Genomic DNA, 23,580 nt, shown 5'->3' on the forward strand with positions numbered 1-23,580 from the left:
CCTCAAACATAAACAGTGTTGCATGCATTTATATTCATATCCCTTTGCCTCTGAACTCTCCTAATGAAAACCACCTGATTAGTAAATAAATAGTAATTTAATCTTATAGCATTTGGGCAGGTTAAACTCTAAAATAATATCCCAAGCTTTGGACATCTTATGGGTGTAGCTTATATTTCCACAATTGGAAATTGTATAAATACAAAGATGGAGGGAACCTGGGCTGGGCTTCAGAAAGGGCTTACAGGGGCAGGAGCCCATGGCTGCAAGGTTTGGGGGTGGCCAAGGATTTAGAGTATTTTTGCAATGAATGCATCTTTTACATTGTACATTATATAAAGCTCGTAGGCCCGTACGAATTGTGTTTTTACAACACTGAAACATTTGAAAGTTCTGAACCTGTAATGCATCTTTTTGGAACCGACACTGAGCCATCTTACGCAGGACATCTTGAACCTGCTGATGTGTAGGCCTGAAGTGACTGAAATCGGATTTTTATTTATTTTTTTGCCCTTATTCGACCAATATCTGATTTGTTTACGACAGTCTGAACAACACAGCTCAGACTTTTCCAAAGTGACCAGGCGACTTTAATATACATGAAAACCACGTGGAATTTATAAAATACGGTCGGTGAGCATCAGACAGGAATGACAGACGCCAGTAAAAAGAATTGAAAACCCAAAGTTTCCCCCAGAAAACCTGCTAAGCCCGGTGGTTGGGCGCTAGGGCAGTCATTCATCCAGCGGCCCCTCGTGTTTTTGAGTTAAAAAAATGTTTAAAGTCGATAGGAAATTTGAAAATATCACTTGATAATCATGTATTATTGAAAGATTGGACGATTAACACCTGAACACCAACTATAAAGTCTTAAGAGACGCAAATATTTTAAAAAGACTTAAATAAGCAACACTTAGCCTGGTGGCCCACCAGGCTTATAATACACTGGGGGAAACCCTGAAAACTTTATAATGCTGCATTTTACTTTCTGCTGATGAAGATGATGGATTAAACAGACAAAATAAATGGGCATTTTATTCATTCTTGTTTTAATGGAATGATTCAGGAAGATCTACAGTTAAAGGACAAAGGCATGATATGGGTTTAGGGCACAAGTCGGTCTAAGCTACTTAGAGGCTACAAGCTTGTAGTTTTTGGTCAGCAAGCTTCAGAGACACCCATGTGTTGAGCATGGAGGCCCTGATCTTGCACCACACCAGGTGGTTGCTCAAGCCGATGATCTGCGCCGCAAACTGAGCCGCGGCATCAGGAGCGAGGATCGTGGAGCAGCCCAGGCCTGTGGAGGACACGGAAGACAAGAAAGCTTTAGCGGCTGTGACGGATCAACCCGCCTCCCATTAATGGAACAGCAAACAGGACGCCGAGCGCTCTGCTCACCACTCGGCAAACGGAGGGATGACCAAACGTCTTGCGCTCCCCAGTCTGGAGTGAGAGGGGGGCAGTTGATGACGGGATAAGCGGTGTTTCCAGACATCACCGGCCCCAGGCCGTTACTCCTGCCAGCTACAGCCACGAATATGGTAGGAACTCCGTCACCTAGGGGTGAAAAAAAAAACCCACACATAAGAGATGAGGGATGGGGCAAAAACACCACTCAGTTAGCCCTCTCATCTTAAGAAATGCATACCTTCATATTCTGCTTTAATACGGAGGGTTTCATCTGGGCCTTTGTGAGCAGAGGTGACCCTCAAGATGCAGGGGAGTCCGTAGGAGGTGCAGGCCTTCTTGATTTTTTCACAGTGAGCCATGTCAGAGGTGGAGCCCATCAGAACAACCACCCGGCCGCTGGCTTGGGGCTCCAGGAGGAGCTACCGATAACACAGGGATCAATACCCACAATGAGCACACTGCAGGAGTTAATGTTGAAGGAGAACACCAACTAGTGGTGCAGAATACTGTAAAAATTGTCCAAGGGTGGATACAAGAACAGCAATCTGTATGCTCATCCTTCTGGTGGTATGTTTTCTCATATTTCCCCAATAACCTTTTGAATTTCAGAATGACAGACAGTTTTTGAAATGGCCACCATTTGACTCTTAAACCAATTATTGCCATAAACTGTTCCCTATTTTTATGACTTGGATGTCAGTGGCTAGCTGTGCCCACCACTGACAATAACCATTGTCAGTTTTAGTGAAAATATACATGCTCCACTATAACCATTTTGAAAAATGTCCACCGGGAAAAGAAAAAAAAAGAAAAGAGTTCATTTGTATTGCTCAAAATATGTAGGCTATGATTTGACACTAAACACCTAGTTGGAAATTTTAGTGTAAACATCATTTCCCATGATGACAATGGTGGCCATCTTGAAAAAAATCAAAACATTATCAGTAAATATGATTTGTGGGTCCAATTATGTACAATTTGCCACCAAAATTATTCATCTGCTCAGGGACCATCTTGGAAAATTGCCACCATCTTAAATTTTTTCAGTGGCTAGCATGTGAACATTTTTGCCGAAATATTCAACTATCTGCTGCACTAAACCAAAGCATTCCTCAGGTACTGATATCAAGTAAATCCTACCTGGACCCTTTCAGAAACCCACTCAAAGTTCCTCTTCACCATCTGCATCGCTTCTGGTGTAACTTCTTTCAGGTCTCGATACACCTAGGAGGAAAAACCCAAAAACATTTTAGCCTTTACAGTTCCCTGAAAGTACATCATCATACAATAAAGATGATTATAATTTCTGACCTGCTTGTCTTTCTGCTGGCTCCGATCCCCAGCCGGCCAGAGCCTCCACGAGTCGTTGTCGATGACGTCAGCGAGAACAACCTCCCGCGTTTTAACATTCACACCGAACTCAATCTACAAAGATTTAAATGGGAAAATAAAATAAGTTCTGTTGTTGGGCAGAGTAAATAACCAGCAGGGGCGACTACCTGCCTTCATGTCCACCAGCGTGCAGTTCTGAGTAGCCCAAGCCTTCTCTAGAATCTCAAAGATGGCCACTGTGCTGCGGTTCATGATGTCCACCTCACACTGACCAACGGTGAGCCCAGCCAGGCTGAACTTGGCCGCCAGCACCTGCTCCTCGGACCACTGAGGATCGTTGTTGGCGTCGTCCTAAAGAGAACGACAGTCATTCAGCTCCCGCCCATTTACGGACGGCCGATTTCAATCATCGTGAGCCTTCGCGCTTACTTTGAAGAACATCTCCATCTTCAGTGGGGTGAAGCGGTAACCCTCTTTGACTCCCGGGTTTCTCTTCAAAAAGGACCCAGTCGCCACTCTGCGACACACCCACTCAATGGGAATCATCTCACAGTGGGCAGCGGTGAACGCCGTCTCTGAATGTTGCTGCACAAAGGCAGTCTTAATGCCTGCAAAACAAGACAAGGTGTTAAGACTCGAGCCTAATTCCAGCCTTGGACTTTAGAAATGCATTCCAGGTTTTTGAAGGGGTGCCAGACATTTTTTTAATGTCCAAATTCAACCCTTTTTCAAACTCGGAAACAGCCGTCCATTCTTGAGCGTATTTTTCAAATTTAGCACAAGTGTGACAGTACTAAACAGAAGAGAATATTCACGTTTGTATTGCCTTCAACGCACAAAACTTGGATACATCAGTAGCTATACGAGCAAACAAATGTGTAAAGTGATGGAAGGGCATGTCAAATGAACGGCTGTACAAATGGTTCGCTCCAAATGGCCATCCCAAATCTGTTATTTAGATGGATGGAAGGATGGGCAAAAACAAAGGGATGAGTGGCTTGGTTAGGGCAGATCTAATTTGCCACTCATCCCTTATAAAATACACCAATAAACTCCCAGCCTTTCCAGAGTAGTTAACAAAAGACGATAAAATAAAATGGCTCAATCGTCATTTCAAGAACTGAATGGCTGATTGTTCAAACAGAGAGAACTTCAAAAAGCCGTCAGCAGTGTGAAGACAGGCCCCATCCCTCAATGTAATTCTGCTTAATTAGAACGTGACCGGCCAAGTTCTGGTGAATTATGAGAAGGAAGTCACAAGACGGACCCGGGCTGCCACTTGATTTACACACACCAGACTGAAGAGGCACATGGCAGAAAATCAGCCAGTTACTTCTGCATAAAGGCAGAGAAAACGAGCGATTTGGAGATAAATTCATTCATAGGTGTACCTTGTCTTTACAGATAGCAAACACCTGACCTCAGGTGTAAGGTGTCCTTAGTGGTCACCTTACTGATCTCTGGCCTTTCCAATCAGGATCACACCAGCATTCATGTCAACCATTAGTACTCAGCTGCTAATAAGACTAAGGTTATCGCAATAAGCAATAAATCGCTTGAAAAATTGAAACAATATCAATAATTTTCCATTTGCATGACTTGTCGTTTCTTTAGTCCAGTGCATTGGTCTCAACCAGCCCTTTTTTTGAATAAGACAGTTTAGTCTACAGAAACTTCATAATTCATTTTATTTATTTATTTTAGGTATATAAAATGTCTTCAAGTTCTATTGCTAAATGTTCATTATAGTTTTATTGATTTTGGAGAATCTGCCTTTGCATTCTTATGCCATCACCATTATGTTACCTGAAAATGGTCTCTAAACAACAATATTATCGTGTATTGCAATAAATTATGTGACAATTTCTCGTCAAGCTAAATTTGTTATGGCGACGGGTCCTAAATGAGTTAGTTTTCCATAATATTGTCAGAGAGCAGGTGGGAGGAATAATGGGCATAACCCTAAAATATCTTGAGGAATTTGTGTGAAACTTGCTTGAGGGCAAATGTGACACACCTGCACCAGCTCACGCTGCAACCTGCAGCACCAACACCTTTGGGTTCACAAACGTCACCAAGTCCTCACCAGATTCCTGGAGAAGTTTGAACACGCAGCAAGTCGTCTTATTGGCGATGGCAGCCTTGCCCTCCATCTGATCCTTCCTCGCTGCATTCCCAGCGGTGATCTGGTCTTTGGACTGCACCAGAACCAGTCCCGGCTGGTCCACCAGCTCGAAAATCTGCTTCGTCTTCCCCTCACTCAGTTTCTGGCCGATGTTCAACTCTGAAATCACGCACAACAGCGAGAAGAGAACTCAAGTAGGTTGCGTTTAATTACTTAAGCATGAGTTGATTTTTCGTGCAGTACCTGTGCTGGAAGCCATCGCGTTGGTCGGTCCCAAACTGTCCTAGAGTACAAACCAAAGAAAGTTGTCAGGGGCAGCAGCAGGGAGGCGTGGAGGCATGCAGCAGCAGCCTCGGCTTACGTTCACTGACAGCCAATCACAGCCTTCCACAGACTCCCTCAGCCAATCACAGCAGCGTTGTGCAATCACATGGGTTCAGGAAGCTCCAACACATAATTTTAAGGAGAAAAACTTTGGAGTGCCACAATTTTTAAGTTCGATAAGAGAATCGATCTGTCGAAAACCAGATCAACACGAGACAGCAGGTCTAGTGACCAAGCGGGATAGTACAAACACCTGTGTTTGTGATCAAATTCCGCTTTATTCATTCATTAAGAGTTAGGACGTCTTGTTTCTTCAGTGAAAACCGTCTTAACCTTTTTTTTTCCCCTTACCCTTGATTGAATTAGTGTTTCGGGCTCGTGATGGCGAGTTAAAACGGCGTCATCTGACCTGTTTTTGTTCGCCACGTTGTGTCACACAAAGCACGTGTTCGCTCAACGGTGTACGTGCACGCGCACGCTGCTTCGTTCCGCGGCAATTGGGCACGAGACCGTCCGTTCGGGCTAACGGGGTAACCGTTGGACTCGCAGCGCCGCGGCCAGCATGGAGTTTGAGGAGTCCGGTATCGGGGAGGAGTGCGGGGTTTTCGGCTGCGTGGCCGCCGGAGAGTGGCCCACCCAGCTAGAGGTGGCTCAGGTTCTCACTCTGGGACTGGTGGCGTTACAGCACAGGTAAGCGTCGTGAAGGTTTGCCTTGAGTAACGACGGATAACTTATAATTTTTTGGCTAATGGCTCTCTCTTGACTGGCTTCTCTCCAGTGTCAAGTTCAGGAGAAAATAATAATAATAATAATGCAGGCACGGTTGCCTGAACTCTTTTGTCATGAGCTTGAGTTAACTCAAACCTGTAAACATTTCATACATTTAAAATTTACTATTACTTGCGTTGGAGTTTCTGTGTGACGTTTTGAGTCCGCTCAATATTTCTAAGTAGAAACTATGCGAAATTTGTGCTGTAAAACATTTAAAGTTACTGCTCGGACTTCTTTCTATAAAAGCCATTAAAGCCACTTTAGAATAGAATAGAATAGAATTCAACTTTATTGTCATTGCACTGTCACTAGTACAAGCAACGAGATGTAGTTTGCATCTATCCAGAAGTGCTCTACGAGATATAAATATTTATTTACAGATGTACAAGACTATGTATGTATGGACTATAAGGGGTTATAGCAAGAGATATAGACATTGTGTATAAATATAAATATGGGAGCTGTATGCACAGATTATACAGAATATACAGATTATACAAGAATGTTAGGGAATGGATTATATATGTATATAATACAAGATAAATAATAACCTATATTTAGGTTTTCGCATACAGTACAACATATAAAGTTTTATTTTGCCGTGAATCGCTATTTAAGCAATGTGGAGTCTACCCTCCCAAAAACAAACTTCCAGGTGCACTTGCCTCTGGTGACATCACATAAGGCAACTGATCAGTGTTGAGCACATCTTTTCCATTTTTCTCATGTTTTTTTTTTACGGTAATCTTCACATTTATCAATTTGAAATTTATTCTACAAAAGAGTTTCCTAATTTCATGCAACAAGGTCAACATGTGTGATGTAATTCACACAAAGAAAGAAAACTGCAGGATTGGCAGGGTTTGTCTATGTTTGATAAATTAATTGATGAAATTCAGTTTTTTAAAAAAAAATGTCATAAGTTCATTTCTAACAAGTTTCTAAGTACATCTTGGCCACTTGGTTTGGTTTAATTTCAAAAAGAAGAGAAAATAAAAATTAGCTCATGATTAACACATAAAATGTTAAAGAAATTGTAATGACTTTTTTATTTATTTATTATACCTAAGTGACATATAACCCTTTTATGTGACAGAAACAGAAAGCCAAGGTGTGCTATGTATTGGATAAAAAAACTCTGCTTCATAGTAAGTTTGACTTGCTGCCATTAAATTATCAGCCTGTAACGCTTGAGAAGTTGTTTTTTTTTGTGTTTTTTTACTGTAGGTGACACTGGTTTCTAACAATTACCTGTGTTTTCGGGGGTGGATTAGAGTGGGCCATGGAGCACACGGATTTGATCTTTATTATGGGAACATGCTCCTGCTCCTCTTTGCACTGTGCCTCCACCTGAGCACGGCCTGCATTCAGTAGTTTCGCTGGTTTCTGGTATGTGGAGTCTGAAAGTAAAAACATCGGCATGCTGTGATGTCATTACTGTCCTTCAAACATAGTTTGCGTCACAGTCGACCTAATCTGGCATTGTGCGTGTCTTTTATTAGTTGTTGTTTTTTCTTTGTTGCTACAATTATATCCTCATCTTATCAGCCTCTAGCAAATCGCGGGACAGAGCCCTCGCTCATTTCGAGACATCATGGGACATGCTCAGTGATGAGAGAAAGGAGGGATTTTTACAGACCTTGATCCACAGCTTTTCTCTTCGTTCCTCTGTTTGCTGGAAAGTTGACGTCTTTTCCCACCAGACTCTCAGAGGGGCCTGCAAACACCATGTAGCAAAAAACAGTGAGGAAGTAAACTCGACAGCTTAATCTTTTTTTTAACCTAGTTTGTTTTCATGCTTTTCAGGATATTGATACTGTGAATGTTTAAGTATGTTTGGACTACTACCTCATGCTAACATTAGCTTTATACTCAAAGTGAGCATTTTCGCTAACCTTACGATAATGAAGGTAGTAAGTTGTTAATATTAGTAAATGGTGATGATAGAAGAGTTTAAGTTAATATTAGCATTTTTGCACATTTTAGCTTTTACACTACTGTTACTCAATTGAATATGTTACTGTAGGTTAATATGCTAGGAAAAGTCCTAATAACATTAACATTTTAGCTCATTTTGATATAAAAGCTAAACTATATGTAGTGAATGGAGTAAATCAGTGTCAGTCAGCATGCTATTGATACCCCAAATGCTATTGACTACATTTCAGCTAAGCTTAGCATTGTAGCTTACTTTAGCATGTGCACTGTTGTCTGCATTGTACATGGATAACATCACCGGTGGTCAACATGCTAGTTTAGGGAATACTTTAGTTAACCTTAGCATTTTAGCTAATTCTGTACATTTTCATGACATTTAACAAAGACAAACTGTTTGTTGTTTTAAACTTTTTAAGGCTTGAGTGATTAAACCCACTGAACCTAATTCTTCTTTACAATCTCAGATTCGGTTCACTTTGACAGGCCCCGTTTACATTTCTTCAGAAATTGTTTGGACTTTTACTTTGTAGACAAAAGTCCAAACCCTACGATCCTATTTTAAGGGTCAGTGTGTAGAACGCATTACTTTATTAAAGCAATGCAGTACTGACATTTTATTCTAAAACAGATAAAGATATTGAGGGTAAAGCGCTGCCTCGTGTTTATGGTTGGTTTAAGTTCCTTTTTCTTGTTTAGCTAAAGAACTAAAGGTCTGTTAATAGTATTTAGACAAATTATGACCAGCTCACTCTTTGGGTTGTGATGTTGATCCGACTGATGCTCCCTGATTTCTCGCAGCTTCAGATCATCAGTGTCTGTGAGTAGGCCAGAATCACTATGACAAGTTTTCTCCTCCACTGCTGCTCCTCTGCTTGACTTTGCTAAGCAAACGTCAACCCGATAGTTTTCCTCACAGATTTGCAAGACTGGGAGTGGGCCCGAATGCGAGGCGTCAGCAGCCCCCCTGCCGCATAGCGAGCCGTTTGGGGCGTGCGTCATGATGGCGTCCACTTCATCATAAAACCTCATGAGACGCTTCCGCTCGGCTTCATCCGTCTTGCTCCTCTGAAGGGACCGGTAGAGGTACTTGAGGTTTTTGTACTTGGTGTGGCACTGCTTCCAGTCGCGCTCAATGCCTTGCTGCATGAGCCGGTTGGAGATCTGGACGAAGATGTCCCTCTTTCTGGTCGAGCTCTCCAGCTGCTTGCACACGCGCTCGTCGGACCACACCTGGATGAGAGCTTGCACCTCCTGGTCGCTCCAGTTCCGGCCAGTGTCCGACACCGTGACCACGTGGAACTGGTCTGAGCTCGGGGAGTCTGCTTGTGTCAAATGGGCCTCTGTGGTGCAGAAGAATAGAGGTAGTAAAAATCTCTTTGATCCAGAGTTCTTGCACATTTCGCTATGTTAAAATTTCATCATTTTTGAGGACTATTGGTCGGTTTTACCCAACTTCATTGTATAAATCAAAAATTTATGGCAGATACAAAGGGATGCTGTGAATATGGAACTGGATAATGAATGAGGCTGGATGTAGCACTGCAGCTAACAATGATTTTAGTAATTGATTAATGTTTTTTTAATTACCACTTAAGCTTATTTTATACAATATTTTAAAAAATGAAAATAAGCACCCAAATTCCTTTTTTTTAAAAACAATAGAATATACATTTTATCGCCTAAATGCAATCACAGATTTCCTTTAGTGAACGTTTGGTCATTTGTAGGAAAGGATGCATCTGAACCAAAAAAAATACTTTAACATCAACACAACAGGGCTGATCTGTTGATTAAACCAAAAGGTTCTTAAAAGGGGATTTTATTATTTTTTTACTCAATCTGAAGTTATATATGTTAATTATGTTTTACCTCCTTCCTCTTTAAAACATATTTAGAAACGAAAGCATTTCATCTTAAATACAAATTGTATATATTTTACAGTTTTGGCTTAACATCAGCTTTGACTCCATTCGTAGCAGAGTCTGAATACTCCAGTTAATGATCATCAATTTACTAAATTAGATGACAATTACTTCAAGAATCGAGTCATCACAATTAATCTAATTTACTGTTTCAGTCTTAGATGGATGATGGAATGTTGTTGGATGGATAAATTGACACTGGATGGATCCATTGCATGGATTAATTAACAGACGATGGAAATGGATGAACATTGATTGATAAATGTTCAATGGACAAACAGACAATTGATAGGCATAGATGAATACATTATGGAGAAAAATGGATGAATGAATATACAAATGAGCAAACGGTTGGATTTAGCACACAAGTAGATGTTGGATTTTGAACAAAGATGGATGGCTGTTGGGTAAATGAATGGATAAAACCTTTAGGTAATGTGAAGAGGTCAGAAATAAACATTTTCCATATGTTACACAGTGAATGAGATTGAAACATTATATCATACCTGTGCCTCTCCATTGTGCTTCTATGTCTCCATCAATATCATAATCATCACTGTTGTCGTCTGAAAATATAATATAGAAAAATTAATTTTCCTGAATTCAAATGTATGGTGTGTAATCCATCAGAATCGCCCACCATCTTCAATCTCAATGATGATCTCGTTGTCTGACGTCGTGATGGATCTTGTGTTGCATGGCACCGTCTGTAGCTGGCCCACCGTCGCGTCTACGTTGTATAGTCTCTTTTGCATCTCCTCTGTCCCATTCTCCAGTCCCTGGTTGAGCAAGATGGCTTCTACCTCTTCAAAAAACTTCATATACCTTCCAGGGCCCCCGGCTCCGCTGCCCGCGGCAGCGTGGGCACTTTTCGCCGTCTTGTAGTCGTACTTCAAGTTCTTGTATTTGGTCCGACACTGCTTCCAGTTGCGCACCACTCCGAACTTCCTCTGCATCTGGCGGGCCATCTCTTGGAAGATGCACTTGTTGCGCAGCGTGCTCTTCAGGCGCTCGCGGACGCTGCGGTCGGCCCAGACGCACAGCAGCGCCCGCACCTCGTCGTCCGTCCAGTGGCGGCCGCCTTCTTCGGTCACGTTTGGCGTGAGAGGAAGACTGGGATGCATTCTAGCCTTTATTCCTACAGACACACAGGCATTTCTATCTAGGGATGAACCGATCCACTTTTTTCATTGCCTCTATCTGAGGTTTGGTTTTGGCCTATGCCTACCACTACAGAAAATTTGTGCTGAACTGACTTAAAACGTTTCTTTTTTGTAAACATAAACATATACGTATGTACTGAGTTACAAATATATTTGATAACTCTGCACCAGTACAGCACATTTAAATACAGTAATAGCCTCCCAAGCTTGGTCAAACAAGTAAAAACGGCACAACTTTGAATTTGTTCAGTCAGTACAATTAGGAGTACAGCAGCCTAATGTAAAATAAATAAAAACAATAGGTTGACTACCTTGGTCAAACATGTAAAAATAAACTGCAACAAACTTTCTTTAAAGTGCAACTAGGAATTCTAAAAAACTATGAGCAAAAAGCATAGAATTAGACTGAATAGATCAGCCCTTATATATCGAGCACATTGTCACTGATACCCGATCTAGAATTTAATAAATCAGTGCATCTCTACTTTTACATTTGTTAAAACTTTTTTTTTGAATTGGGGAAATAAGTCAGCTTTTGGAGCAAGCAGGCAAAAAAAACAAACAAACAAAACTTGTATAACATGCTTGCTCTTTAAGCAAAGCTGAACGTTTTAAGCAGTGCTACGGTTTGTGGTAACCCCAGATTTACCTTCATTCATTGGCACTGAGACTGAGGAAATGTAGATGGCCTCCACCGGCCTTCCATCCAGTCCCGGGGCAAAGCCGGCTGACGTGCCCGCCGCCGCGTCACCCCTCCTGCTCTGAAGTCCCAGACTCCTGCTTTTAGCCTGACACTCCCTCCAGCCGCGCGCAACGCTGAGCCGCCTCAGCCGCTCTGAAATCAACTCGAACGTGCCTCTGCTCTCTGCGCCGGGCTTAGCTCCAACCTCATCCCACACTGACACGAGAGCCAGCACCTCTGCTTCCCCCCATGGCCTCTCCGGCGAGCCGTGCTCCTCCACCACCACCTCCCCGTCTGCCCCTCTTTGTCTCTCTGTTCCTCTCTCCATGTTTCGAGCTGACCTGGAAACGTTTTCGTTTCCTCGGCCCCCCCTTTCTATCTTTTTTTTTTTTTTTTTTTTGTCTCTGCTGCCCGGTTCCCTAGGCAACCAGGCGGTTAAGCCTGAGAGCAACGCCTACGTGCTGAAAAGCAGCCTCACCACTGGCTTAAGCTGTGTGCAGAGGGGGCGGGATCAAGTGTAATCTGAGAAGCAGCTTGGTAAAATGGACTGAAACTGCAGCAAGACGACTCTCCATGAATGGCAGCTCCACAAATGAGAAGCTCCTTTGTTCTGTTTCTTTGTGTGTGTGTGTCCCCTCCTCCAGCTCTGGTTCCTCTTTTCTTCTTCATTGCTTAAATCAAACCGGTTTGAACTGCCTCAAGGCGCATTATCAGAGCTGAGTTTGTTGGACCATGGAATCTTTTATCAGGACTCCATCTTAGCAAAATTGACGATTTTGTTTTTGTTTCCTCAGAGGTCAGGAAAGTGCTGGGATTGTCACAAGCAATGGAGCCAGTCCGCCTACATACACGAGCCACAAGGTGAACGAGTTGTTTAATTCACACACGCATCAAACGTGCCCTCAGATCACACACCTCACACCTCAACACTTCACCCTGAATCACCTTAATGGCCGCTCCGGCCTCTCCTGGTTTGTTTTGAGGCCATTTCTCACTCGAATCATCTGATTTCAAACAATGATCCCTCTCGGCATTTCTCAGGGCATGGGATTAGTGAGCACCGCTTTTGCACCAGAGGCTCTGCTCCAACTGCGCTACGGGAACCTTGGGATCTGCCACACGCGCTACTCAACGACCGGGTTCTCGGAGCTGCAGAACTGCCAGCCCTTCGTGGTCGACACGCTGCACGGCAGGATCGCCGTGGCGCACAATGGAGAGCTGGTCAACTCCCGTGCCTTAAGGAAAAAGGTGAGGACGAGCATTATATGTTATTTGTGATTAGTATTTATGCTTCAGGCATAAATACATTTTTCTCTCTCATTTTTTTATTTATTTACTGATTTTATTCCAGCTCGATAGTTGTTTGTAGCCACTGCATTCACAGAGACTCCAGTCTGATATGAAGTTTTTAGTTTGACAACAAGCAAATTCCTCTTTACTCATAAACAATAAAGTTTATGAATGTGAACCTGCACAACCAAGGGTCTTCAATCACTCTCACGGTTTTGTTTATATCAGTCATTAAACACTGAAATTTACACAGAAGTAGTGAGTACTATTTTTATTAGTGATTTTTTTTTTTTACTTCGAACTTAAATTATCTGTTAAATTCTAGTTATAAAACATGACATTCTTTGTGTATTGCCGTCTATAGAATGAATAGAACGAAGACTCGGCTTTATTCTATTCTATAAAGCCGAGTCTTTATAGAATAGAAAACAGCAGGATCGCCGTGGCACACAATGGAGAGCTGGTCAACTCCAGTTGACATAATCAGCATTTGTTAAAACACTGATTATGTTTTATTAATAATCAGTGGGCAGTATAATGTAAAATGAATGTTTTTGAGCTTTATGTCATGTTATATTATACGTCATCAAAACCTAAAGTGTTGTTTTGATTTCTTCATGCATTTTTGAGAAGTCTTTCAATCTCCCATGGCAACCATTCAGCTGTGCAAATCACCTGGGTGAACCTAGCACTGCCTTCACAGATGAAGCTCCTGGGCTTTTTTTTGTATTTTTGACTTTCTGTGTCAGAGCAGCTCCGCCCCACGGCTCCCCCACTCAGCTCCTTCAGACTAGTCAGCAGCAATTAGCAGACACTGGGTGAAACTGCACATCTACTGAGCTCATTATTCGAGCCACTTCTGAGTGAAACACTGGCAAAAACGTTGTTAAAGGGTTAATAGAGGAGCCATGTTGTGATGACATCTTGGAGGCGGAGTTTCATAAGGAGCAGGAGTTTCTTAAGGAGACAGAGGCCCAATTTCACGGCATTAAATTACAAAGTAAAATTTCTTTTAAATCTTGTTTTATATATGTAGCATTTTTATAACAACTGAAGGTAACATACTTGATTGTGATTCTATGTACCTGAAAAATATATAATACTGCCCCTTTAACGCCTATCAGAACAGCAGCTTTGAGCACGTTTTGCGTCTAATGCTCCTAGCCTTAACTTGTGGTGCAGGTAATGCGCCATGGAGTCGGTCTCTCCACCGGCTCAGACAGCGAGCTCATCACCCAGCTGCTGGCGCTGACTCCGCCCATGGAGGAGCTGGACACCCCTGACTGGGTTGCCAGGTGACTACCAACTCTGGACGCTGCGAAAATGCACCTCCTCGCATTATTTCTTTACCTAATTTTTAGTTTCCTTCTACTGCAGAATTAAAAACCTCATGACAGAAACACCCACCTCTTATTCGCTGCTAATCATGTTCAAAGATGTCATCTACGCGGTGCGTGACCCGTACGGGAACCGGCCCCTATCCATAGGAAGGCTTGTTCCCATCTCTAGGCTCCACAGTCCAGGTATTTGCTGTTTAATTTTCACTTGTTTAGAATATTACTCTAATTGTGTTGTGAAACTAGGAGAAGTGAAAGTTTAGTCCAGGCTGATGGGAAACCAGATGAAGATCTCTAATAAAGACATTGGATCCGCATTTCATTCCTGGTGTCCACGATTTTCCCCTCTGAACTCATTTTCTTACAAACAGGGAGCCTCACAAGAGGCTCAGCTCCCTGGGATATGATTTTGTCAGAGGTCAGATCGCTGCTAGTGGATGATTAACGTGACTCTTTGCTCCCTGGTTAGGTGCAGGAGAAGAGGACACTGAGGGATGGGTTGTGTCATCAGAGTCCTGCAGCTTCCAGTCCATCGGAGCAAAGTAATCTTTGTTGCTTTTAATGTTTCTCCACATGTCCATAACTCTAGTCTGTATTAGTTTCTAACATTGCCACGTCCATCTCAGGTATTACAGGGAGGTCTTACCAGGAGAAATAGTTCAGATATCCAGGTTTGGAGTGAAATCTCTAAGCGTCATTCCTCGCCCTGAAGGAGACCTGCCCGCCTTCTGCATCTTTGAATACGTTTATTTTGCCAGACCAGACTCCATTTTTGAAGGTATGAATATTTCTGTATTAATCATTAAGCCGCATATAATTGCATAAATTGGAAGAAGACAGGAAGTGGTAGGAAGATGATGATGCGGTATGTTTTTTTTTTTTAATGACCTATTGCGTGAACAAACTTATTCATGTGATTTTAATTGCGTTTTCAATGGAAACGTCGCAATTGCGAAATTGAGTTTTGTCAACATTAGCGGAATATCGAAAACCTTTTGCGCACATTTGTAATGAAAACGCAGCCGCTGTATAGTGACCGGACATTACCGCACCGCAGGGCAGATGGTGTATACCGTGAGGCAGCGCTGCGGCCGCCAGTTAGCCATCGAAGCTCCGACAGACGTAGACCTGGTCAGCACGGTGCCGGAGTCCGCCACCCCTGCTGCTCTGGGCTACGCTCAGCAGGTCAGTCCTCTACTCATCTGCTCAAAGATGGAAAAACGTCAACACTCACAATAACATTTCCCTGTCGTCCTTCTCCCAGTCTGGCCTCCCGTACACGGAGGTTCTGTGCAAGAACCGCTACGTGGGAAGAACGTTTATTCAGCCAAATACCCGCCTGAGGCAGTTGGGAGTGGCCAAGAAGTTTGGGGTGCTGACCGACAACTTCGCAGGGAAACGAGTGGTGCTTATTGATGACTCCATCGTCAGGGGCAACACCATCTCCCCCATCATCAAGCTGCTGCGGGAAGCTGGAGCGACAGAGGTTGGTTTCCTGTAGTTGGAGAAACTTTTAGGGTGTGATGCAGATTAGTGCAGGGGTCCCTAAAGTGGGTCCTCGAGGGCCGGCATCCTGCATGTTTTAGTTCTCTCTGGTTTAACGCACCTGGATCCAATGACGGTTCGTTAGAAGGCCTAAGAAGAGCACTGACCTGCTGAAAAGGTTGTTGGTACCACCAGGGAGAGAACTAAAACGTGCAGGTGCCGGCCCTCAAGGGCCGACTTTGGGCACCCCTGGGTTATAGTGTTTGTTTAGTTTTTATTCTATTTATTTTGGTCTGACATTTGCAGCTAATGCTAGCTCTGTGGAGATGTATGCAGTGAAGTGTTACCAGCTTGTCTCTATTATTGTAGTTTCTATTTGTTTTATTGACGCTCTCTTTTTAAGACCTTTTTAAAGTTGTGAAATAAATAAATAAAATATAATAAAATGACATAAGCAAGTTAAAGTGTGGATATTTTTATCCACATTTTTGTTTTTTAGCTCAGTATGATGTTAGTGCTTTTATACTTGTGTTGTAAACAATTTTAAGGTAAATAAACTTTGCTAAATACACACCTGACAAAGGCAGCTGATATCTTGATGATTGCAAAGAATAGTTTTCTTTAATTCCCTAAAGAAACTACAATAAGCCAATAATTGAAGACATTTTAAATGTCTAAATCTGAACTCACTGAATTTAAGTGTGAAGACCCTCTGTTTCTCTACTGCCATCGCTGGCTATGCTAACCAGCCTAGCATTCACAACAGGATCTGCTGATGGGAAAGGCTGTAGCAGTGCCACAGGAGAAGAAATTTGTTCAATTCCACTAAAATCACACAAATTGATCTCTGTTTTAAAAGAAGGCAATTTTTTTTTTTTTTACCCTTTCTGTGCAGTCAGTCTGAGACATGACGTCTCATTCTATAGACGGCAATACACAAAGAATGTCATGTTTTATAACTAGAATTTAACAGATAATTTAAGTTCGAAGTAAAAAAAAAATCACTAATAAAAATAGTACTCACTACTTTTGTGTAAACTTCAGTGTTTAATGCTTGATATAAACAAAACCGTGAGAGTGATTGAAGACCCTTGGTTGTGCAGGTTCACATCAGGGTGGCGTCTCCACCCATCAAGTTCCCCTGCTACATGGGCATCAACATCCCAACCAAAGAGGAGCTCATCGCCAACAAGCCAGAGTTTAAGGACATTGCTGGTTATATTGGTAAGGCTTTATATACAGTACAGACCAAAAGTTTGGACACACCTTCTAATTCAATGGGTTTTCTTTATTTTCATGACTATTTATAAGGCAAGAAATCCCACTTATTAACCTGACAGGGCAGGTTGACCTATGAAGTGAAAACCATTTCAGGTGACAACCTCTTGAAGCTCATCAAGAAAATGCAGAGTGTGTGCAAAGCAGTAATCACAGCAAAAGGTTGCTACTTTGAAGAAACTAGAATATAAGGGGTATTTTCAGTTGTTTTACACTTTTTTGTTTAGTGCATATTTCCACATGTGTTATTCATAGTTTTGATGCCTTCAGTGTGAATCTACAATGTCAATAGTCATGAAAATAAAGGAAACTCATTGAATTAAAAGGTGTGTCCAAACTTTTGGTCTGTACTATATATACGGTATATGTTTGTTTTTAAACAATACATGAACATGTTTAAATGTTTGTCTCTGCTTGTGCTCGTTCTGCTGCTCAGGCGCCGACAGCGTCGAGTATCTGACCGTGGAGGGACTCGTCTCTGCTGTCCAGGAGGGAATCTCCTCCTTCCAGAAGGAGAATGTCAGCTCCTACAAGGAAGTAGGCCACTGTACCGCCTGTCTAACTGGGAAATATCCAGTAGAACTCGAGTGGTAACTGGGACAGTAGCAGCAGCTGCATAGTGGAGGGACTCAGTCCTGCCATCTGAAGTAAAGAAACTGTTCCACAACTATGGTGCAGGCATTTCTGCAGTCTCTGCTCGCAACTTTAAACTGTTTAAAAATCGTCACCTTCCTAAAATAATGGTCTAAGTAATTTTTTGCGAAGTGATTTCTTTTTTTTTTTTTTCTAAATCATCTTTTGGTTAAAAAAAAAAAAGACTCACCACTATTTTAGGAAGGCGACAAAATGCTGCTTTTGGTTGAGCTTTACACTACTTTTTTTCCTAAATCAATGGATGTGTGATTAATTTTCTAAGCACACTAATAACTATGTATATTTGTTTCCTTTGTATGTTTAAACATCAAATGTGTTTAGAAAAAAACTTTGTATTCCAAGCATTTTCATATCAGAACATTAAAATGTGCAAGAAACACAACTGGAGACCAAAAATATTAAACTCTTACCCAATGTCTTTAAATTGAATTTATTCTTTTTGCCAAGTTGATATTTTATGAAACTTTAATAAAGGCAAAGATAAAAACAAGTACAATGAGATTAACAATATATGCTTTATATGTAATAATCAATTAGCAATAAGGATTCAGAACGCTTTAGATTCAGCTATGATCCAACAAGAACAGACTGCTATAAAAGCCACACTACATCCACTCTAAAACGGCTCTTCTGCACAGGACCAACTGTAGTTACTTGTTCATCTCGATTTATCTCCAGTTTCTGTTGAAAAAGCAAAGCTGGTGATTAAAGATGTAAAGATGAAGGAAAAGCTGAACATCTGCAAAGGACTAAAGTCACCTGGGAGAGAAACCATCACATGCATCATTCTCAAGTCGACCTGTTGAGAGGCAGAAAAAGTGATTTCAACACTTACAGGTGCATCACAGTTTAGAGAACCAAGTGAATCTGTTGGTTACCGTATTTTCCGCATTATAAGGCGCACCTTCAATGAATGGCCTATTTTAAACTTTTTTCATATATAAGGCGCATAGAATAGATGCTACAGTAGAGGCTGGGGTTACGTTATGCATCCATTAGATGGAACTGCGCTAAAGGGAATGTCAACAAAATAGTCAGATAGGTCAGTCAAACTTTATTAATAGATTACAAACCAGCGTTCTGACAACTCTGTTCATTCCCAAAATGAATGAACAGCTGTTTTATTATTTTCCCTGAGGTAAAGTAAGTGACGTGGTATTTTTGTGACACAGTTTATCTTTTAACAACAGCAAGGTGTAACATATAGTGGTGGGGAACTTTTCCTTGATTCAATAAACACGTAAAAAACAGTCTGATACTGTTACGGTAAATCAAACGTTAGTGCAATCACAATATATATCCACTTCCGCACCATTGATTCGTTCATGTTAAATTCTCTGGCTGCTGCTCTATTCCCATGTTCTACTGCGTGACTGATCGCCTTGAGCTTAAACTCTGCGTCGTAAGCGTGTCTCTTAATTGGAGCCATTTTGGGGTCTTTACACAAAACCCAGCTTGCACCGCGCGCTGCTTCTTCTACGGGGGAAAATGAAGTCGGCGGCTGCTTACCGTAGTTGCGAGACCTGTTGTGGCTCAATATTGGTCCATATATAAGGCGCACCGGATTATAAGGCGCACTCTCGGCTTTTGAGAAAATTGAAGGTTTTTAGGTGCGCCTTATAGTGCGGAAAATACGGTACTTCAGATTCATTGTTGACTGACTTGCTTCAAATGTCTGTTGATGTTTTGTTATGGCTCACAGCAACGGAAAACTGTCAGCAGCAGGAAATGCTCTAAAATCTCATTGAGATGGCTGCACTGACTTTGGACTTGAAACATAAAATTTAATTTGAATGGGGATTTCGAACCACTGAACAGATCAGCTCTTTACCTCCTTAGCCAGGTAAGCTTCCCTTTTTATATTTGAAGCCAGGTTCTTTAGCATGAATGATCTTTTGTGGCTTACTCTCCTTTTGGGGAGTATATGTGTTAAAATTTATTATTGAGTCTTATGCAAGTTTCAAGTTTCCATCAGCTGTAAGCCACATTCATAAAAAAAATGTTTAATGAATTAAGTTTCAGTCATTTAATGAGTTAAAGCTGGAGTACTTCACTTTTATATAAAAAAATTTTTTTTTACATATTTGCTAAAAATTTCACCATGTCGTGACAGTATGATATAAAACAGTTAATCTGTAAAAAAAAAAGATCCTAAGTCCCTTCTCACCGCTCATTGCAGAAAAGCACATCTCCCAGTCAAAGCCAGGAAAACACTGTCAATCAACTTTGTGTACATGCTGCTCAATGTCCTTCTGGCAGAGAAACAACTCACCGTTACAGAAAACCTAATCTGTTGTCATCAGTTTCTATGCTAACCAGCTTTAGCATTCCTGGCTGACTCTGCTGATGGGGAGAAGCTGTAGTGTCAGATAACAAGGAGGTGGGGTGTGAGGAATGCGTACATGAGGGTGATTAACAGCACTAGGACCCTCCTCTCTGTTGTTTGGTTGTTTATGACAGAGCGATACATTTCTGCAAATAACACTGGGAAAAACCCGAGGAACTAAATTTTTAAGATCATCTGCCTCATACTGTCACAATATAGTGACAATTTTATGCAAAAACAAAAGAACTGTTTTTAATAAAAGTTAAACACCAGCCAAAGCTTTCAGATTTACTGTGCCTGTATAACCTGTTGGTTCCCAACTGGGGCTTACCCGGAGAAGAGAAGAGAGGCTGGTGCCGGTCCATCCAGGCCTCCAGGTATGCTGTAGAATCCTGGGATCTGTGTTTACAGGGGCTGTAAGGGACGGCGCTGGGTTTGGGCGACTGGCAGCGTCTGAGCATCTCATCGCTGTGACGCTTGGACCCCGGGGAGTAGGCGTAGTTCTCGTACCTGAGGCGTTTGGACTGCGGGTGGCCGTCACACCTCTGCTCCCTGTGGCGCTTCCTCAGGATGGCGCGGTGGGGCGACAAGGCGAGTGCTGCCAACGACGTGAAGGACGCGGTCCTCTCGGCCTCAAAGCTTCTGCCATACAGATGGCAAGGAAGGGCGTCGAAGGGAGCCGATTTTCTCTGGCACACAAACTTGTGGTAAACCCTCAGGTAGTCGTCCTCGACTTTCTTTGGCGATTGGTAGGCGCGGCCTGGCAGAGAAGAGTCGTAGGAGAGGTTCCGTCTGAACCTGCGGTGGCTAGTCTCTGCCCGGGCCGGCGGAGGCAAGACGGGCCGTTGCCGGGGTGACTGAGTGGAGTCTTGGGGATCAAAAATCTTCACCAGCACAACAGGCCTCTTGGAAGGAGAAGACATGGAAGGGGAAAGTGATCTAGGCTTCATCGGTTCTCTTGACCAATCCTCGTCGTATTTTCTTCTGGAAAATGCAAGAGGAGACCGACAGAGGGCACTAGCTGTTCTTTCCTTGGCAGGGGTTCTGTAGATATCGGGCCTCTCTGGCACAGAGAGAGTTTCTGCTGCTGAGACCTCTGGTCCGTCTGAAGAAACGGAAAGTCTCCTAAGTCTGAAGAACGAATCTGGGGATGATTTGGCATTGATGGGGATCTGATCAGCAAGGTGGGTTTGTTTACGAGGGGAATACTCAGACACAGTGAAAGTCTTGTTCAACGACATCTCTTGTGGTTTAGCGGTGTCAGAGAAGTGTATTAGCCTGATGGAATGTGGGGTGTCCCCGATCAGCAATCCCCTGTCCCTGCCAGGAGACTGTCGTCCATTACGCAGGTTCCCCAGTGTCAAGGGGACAGGACAAGGTATCGTCTCGGTCCACATCCCCTCTGCAGGTCTGCCCGAGTCCTCTCCGAGAAGCCTCTTGCTGGCAGACGGTTTCAGGTGGGTGTCATTGGGTCTCGCTGTGATGTCAAAGGTGGTGTTGAGTCTCCTAGACTGCTGCCTGCACCGGCGGTAGCCTCCGAGAAGCCTCTTTCTGGCCGACAGTTTCAGGTGGGTGTCATTGGGTCTCGCTGTGATGTTAAAGGTGGTGTTGAATCTCCTCGACTGCTGCCTCCACCGGCGGTACCGCCTCAGCACGGAGCTGGCCGTCGTGCAGATGGCCTGTCGATGCCAGGCTCTTTCTATCCGACTAACCATCGTTGGGTAGAGCTCGGCCAGGGTGTTGGACCGACTGCTCAGAGACATCTGCAGCTCTTCGTCTTGGTCCTCTGGCAGGAGCTCGCTCTCCGACAGGCTCCTCCATGTCTCATCCAATGACTTGAGAGTTCCCTCTGCTGGAGGTTAGTACAGAAACCAAACATTACGTTAGAACAATAGAGCGTCCGTACTTTAGAAAACATTCATACTTTTTAAACTTCTGCATGGGTAATTAAATTCCAACCACAAACTTCAAAGTATTTTGTTGGGATTTTATAAGATAGACCAAGAGAAAGCTGTGCATTATTGTAAAGTGGAAGAAAAATTATTCAACTAACCCTGAAACTAATGATTGTTTTAGTAATCGATGATTATTATGAGTAATCTGGGGGGAAAAAGGCTAATTCTCCAGATATTAACACTTCAACAATGCACTGTATTTCTTAAACTGTGGTGACTTTTCGTCTCCTTACCGCTATCCTCATTAGCGTGTTCACTGCAGTCCTTCACTTCATCAGCTTTACATGACAAATTTAACTGTTAAGAAAAACATACTTTTTAAATTAAGCCATAGCAGATATTTTCAGCTTAAGTATCAACTATTTACCCCATTATGTTTACCTGAGAATGTGCTGTGACACTTGCTACAAAGAAAGAAAAAAAAGTTAATACAAACCACAGAAAATAAAAAAAATATATTTACTGGTTTCATATTGGGGTACGTATACTTACAGTTTAAGGAGCAATCGCTTACATCTAGCTGGCTCTAAGGAGGGGATGCATGTAGAATTCAGATTTTATAATTAGCTTTAATAAACTCACCTCATGCATTTATTTAACGAGTGACTAAATAACAAACCTGTGACGCTGACTTTTCGAAGTGGTCTCTGGACTCTGCGAAATACTTTGAAAGAGCTGCACAATGGCAAGAAAACAAAACAAAAACAGAGTTAATAAAATTCTATTAGCAGTAAATCATTCTTACAGCGATTTGCCAATTTTTAACGTAGTCTGTGCAACGTCGTAAGCAATTTAAAAGTTTTAGCTGACGTGCAATACCAGTAAGTCACCAGTGGGTGGCTTCAAAATGAACATGTTTAAATGAAAATCCAGACGGTGGAAGGCAAAACATGAGAGTTCACTTACTTCTTAGTCCAATTTTTTTTATATCGACCTCTTGCACGTCGTCTTTATCCTTGACTTTTGAATACTGTTTAAAGAAAGGTCAATATTAGCGAACATCACCTCTGCTGCGATGTTTAGAAGTTAACTGATGGTAAAAAAAAAAAAAAAAAAAGAAATCAGCTTGTTCCGCCAACATACCTTTTCAGCGATTCGGTCCAGAGACCTCTTAAACCTGGCGGTGTTTGCTTCTAGCATATTTCGCAGAGATTGCGCCATACTGCCTGTCAAAAGCGCGTCCTTCTGGAAGCTTAAAGAATAAATGAAAATGTTGCAGGCAATAGCCGAGAAAAGGAGAAAGGCGCTATAAATTTGATTTTCTTCTTCTTCCTCCTCTCTCTGGGTGTTAGATGCGGTAGGCGGTATATTACTGCCACCTACTGGTATGGAGTGGAAAACCAGAATGAGGGCAGGGGGTCATCTTAAGCAAACAAGTCGGCTTTGTAATGTGTATAATCGTTTCCTTTAGTTTTTTCTTGTTTTTTTTTTGTTTGTTTGTTTGTTTTTTTTCACAAATAAAATACATTTAACCTAGATTTTACCGTAGGTATCTTGAATTAGTTGTATTATTTCCTTTTCGGATCTGACGCCTCTACAGTGAACACATTCTACAATAGAAGGGAACATTTATCAATACAGAGACTAA

The 23,580-nt window shown here is 42.3% G+C and overlaps 3 protein-coding genes across 5 annotated transcripts; 1 reads left to right on the forward strand and 2 right to left on the reverse strand.

Moving 5' to 3' along the window:
- Window positions 1-1,006: 1,006 nt before the first annotated feature.
- On the reverse strand, window positions 1,007-12,030 carry LOC102236450 (phosphoribosylaminoimidazole carboxylase and phosphoribosylaminoimidazolesuccinocarboxamide synthase). Of its 3 annotated transcripts, XM_023339884.1 has the most exons (15): window positions 11,635-12,030; window positions 10,463-10,960; window positions 10,329-10,388; window positions 8,650-9,240; window positions 7,602-7,679; window positions 7,214-7,362; window positions 5,111-5,150; window positions 4,829-5,026; window positions 3,172-3,350; window positions 2,914-3,093; window positions 2,722-2,835; window positions 2,551-2,634; window positions 1,649-1,829; window positions 1,399-1,557; window positions 1,007-1,297 (listed from the first exon to the last, which is right to left on the reverse strand). In XM_023339884.1, the coding sequence occupies exons 1-15, from the start codon at window positions 11,993-11,995 to the stop codon at window positions 1,131-1,133; spliced, it is 3,039 nt and encodes a 1,012-aa protein (XP_023195652.1). In that variant the 5' UTR covers window positions 11,996-12,030; the 3' UTR covers window positions 1,007-1,130. The 3 variants fall into 3 exon arrangements, with proteins under 3 accessions (XP_023195652.1, XP_023195653.1, XP_005813329.1); XM_023339885.1 differs by lacking the exons at window positions 7,214-7,362; window positions 7,602-7,679; window positions 8,650-9,240; ... (1 more) ...; window positions 10,463-10,960; window positions 11,635-12,030 and adding an exon at window positions 5,601-5,678 and having other exon boundaries at window positions 1,015-1,297; XM_005813272.2 differs by lacking the exons at window positions 7,214-7,362; window positions 7,602-7,679; window positions 8,650-9,240; ... (1 more) ...; window positions 10,463-10,960; window positions 11,635-12,030 and adding an exon at window positions 5,543-5,634 and having other exon boundaries at window positions 1,018-1,297.
- ppat (phosphoribosyl pyrophosphate amidotransferase) lies at window positions 5,734-18,135 on the forward strand. The gene is made up of 11 exons (XM_005813263.2): window positions 5,734-5,881; window positions 12,462-12,528; window positions 12,709-12,915; window positions 14,140-14,252; window positions 14,335-14,480; window positions 14,764-14,836; window positions 14,921-15,072; window positions 15,352-15,479; window positions 15,559-15,780; window positions 16,883-17,003; window positions 17,494-18,135. Exons 1-11 carry the CDS (start codon window positions 5,754-5,756, stop codon window positions 17,649-17,651), a joined length of 1,515 nt encoding a protein of 504 aa, XP_005813320.1. The 5' UTR covers window positions 5,734-5,753; the 3' UTR covers window positions 17,652-18,135.
- LOC102236697 lies at window positions 17,830-23,272 on the reverse strand. The gene is made up of 9 exons (XM_023339886.1): window positions 23,076-23,272; window positions 22,899-22,962; window positions 22,612-22,667; window positions 22,485-22,518; window positions 22,374-22,396; window positions 22,226-22,289; window positions 20,369-21,889; window positions 18,471-18,510; window positions 17,830-18,392 (listed from the first exon to the last, which is right to left on the reverse strand). The coding sequence occupies exons 1-9, from the start codon at window positions 23,151-23,153 to the stop codon at window positions 18,380-18,382; spliced, it is 1,893 nt and encodes a 630-aa protein (XP_023195654.1). The 5' UTR covers window positions 23,154-23,272; the 3' UTR covers window positions 17,830-18,379.
- Between the last annotated feature and the right edge of the window lie 308 nt (window positions 23,273-23,580).

The sequence above is a fragment of the Xiphophorus maculatus genome, chromosome 9, assembly GCF_002775205.1.
Source record: "Xiphophorus maculatus strain JP 163 A chromosome 9, X_maculatus-5.0-male, whole genome shotgun sequence".
NCBI classification, from domain to species: Eukaryota; Metazoa; Chordata; class Actinopteri; order Cyprinodontiformes; family Poeciliidae; genus Xiphophorus; species Xiphophorus maculatus.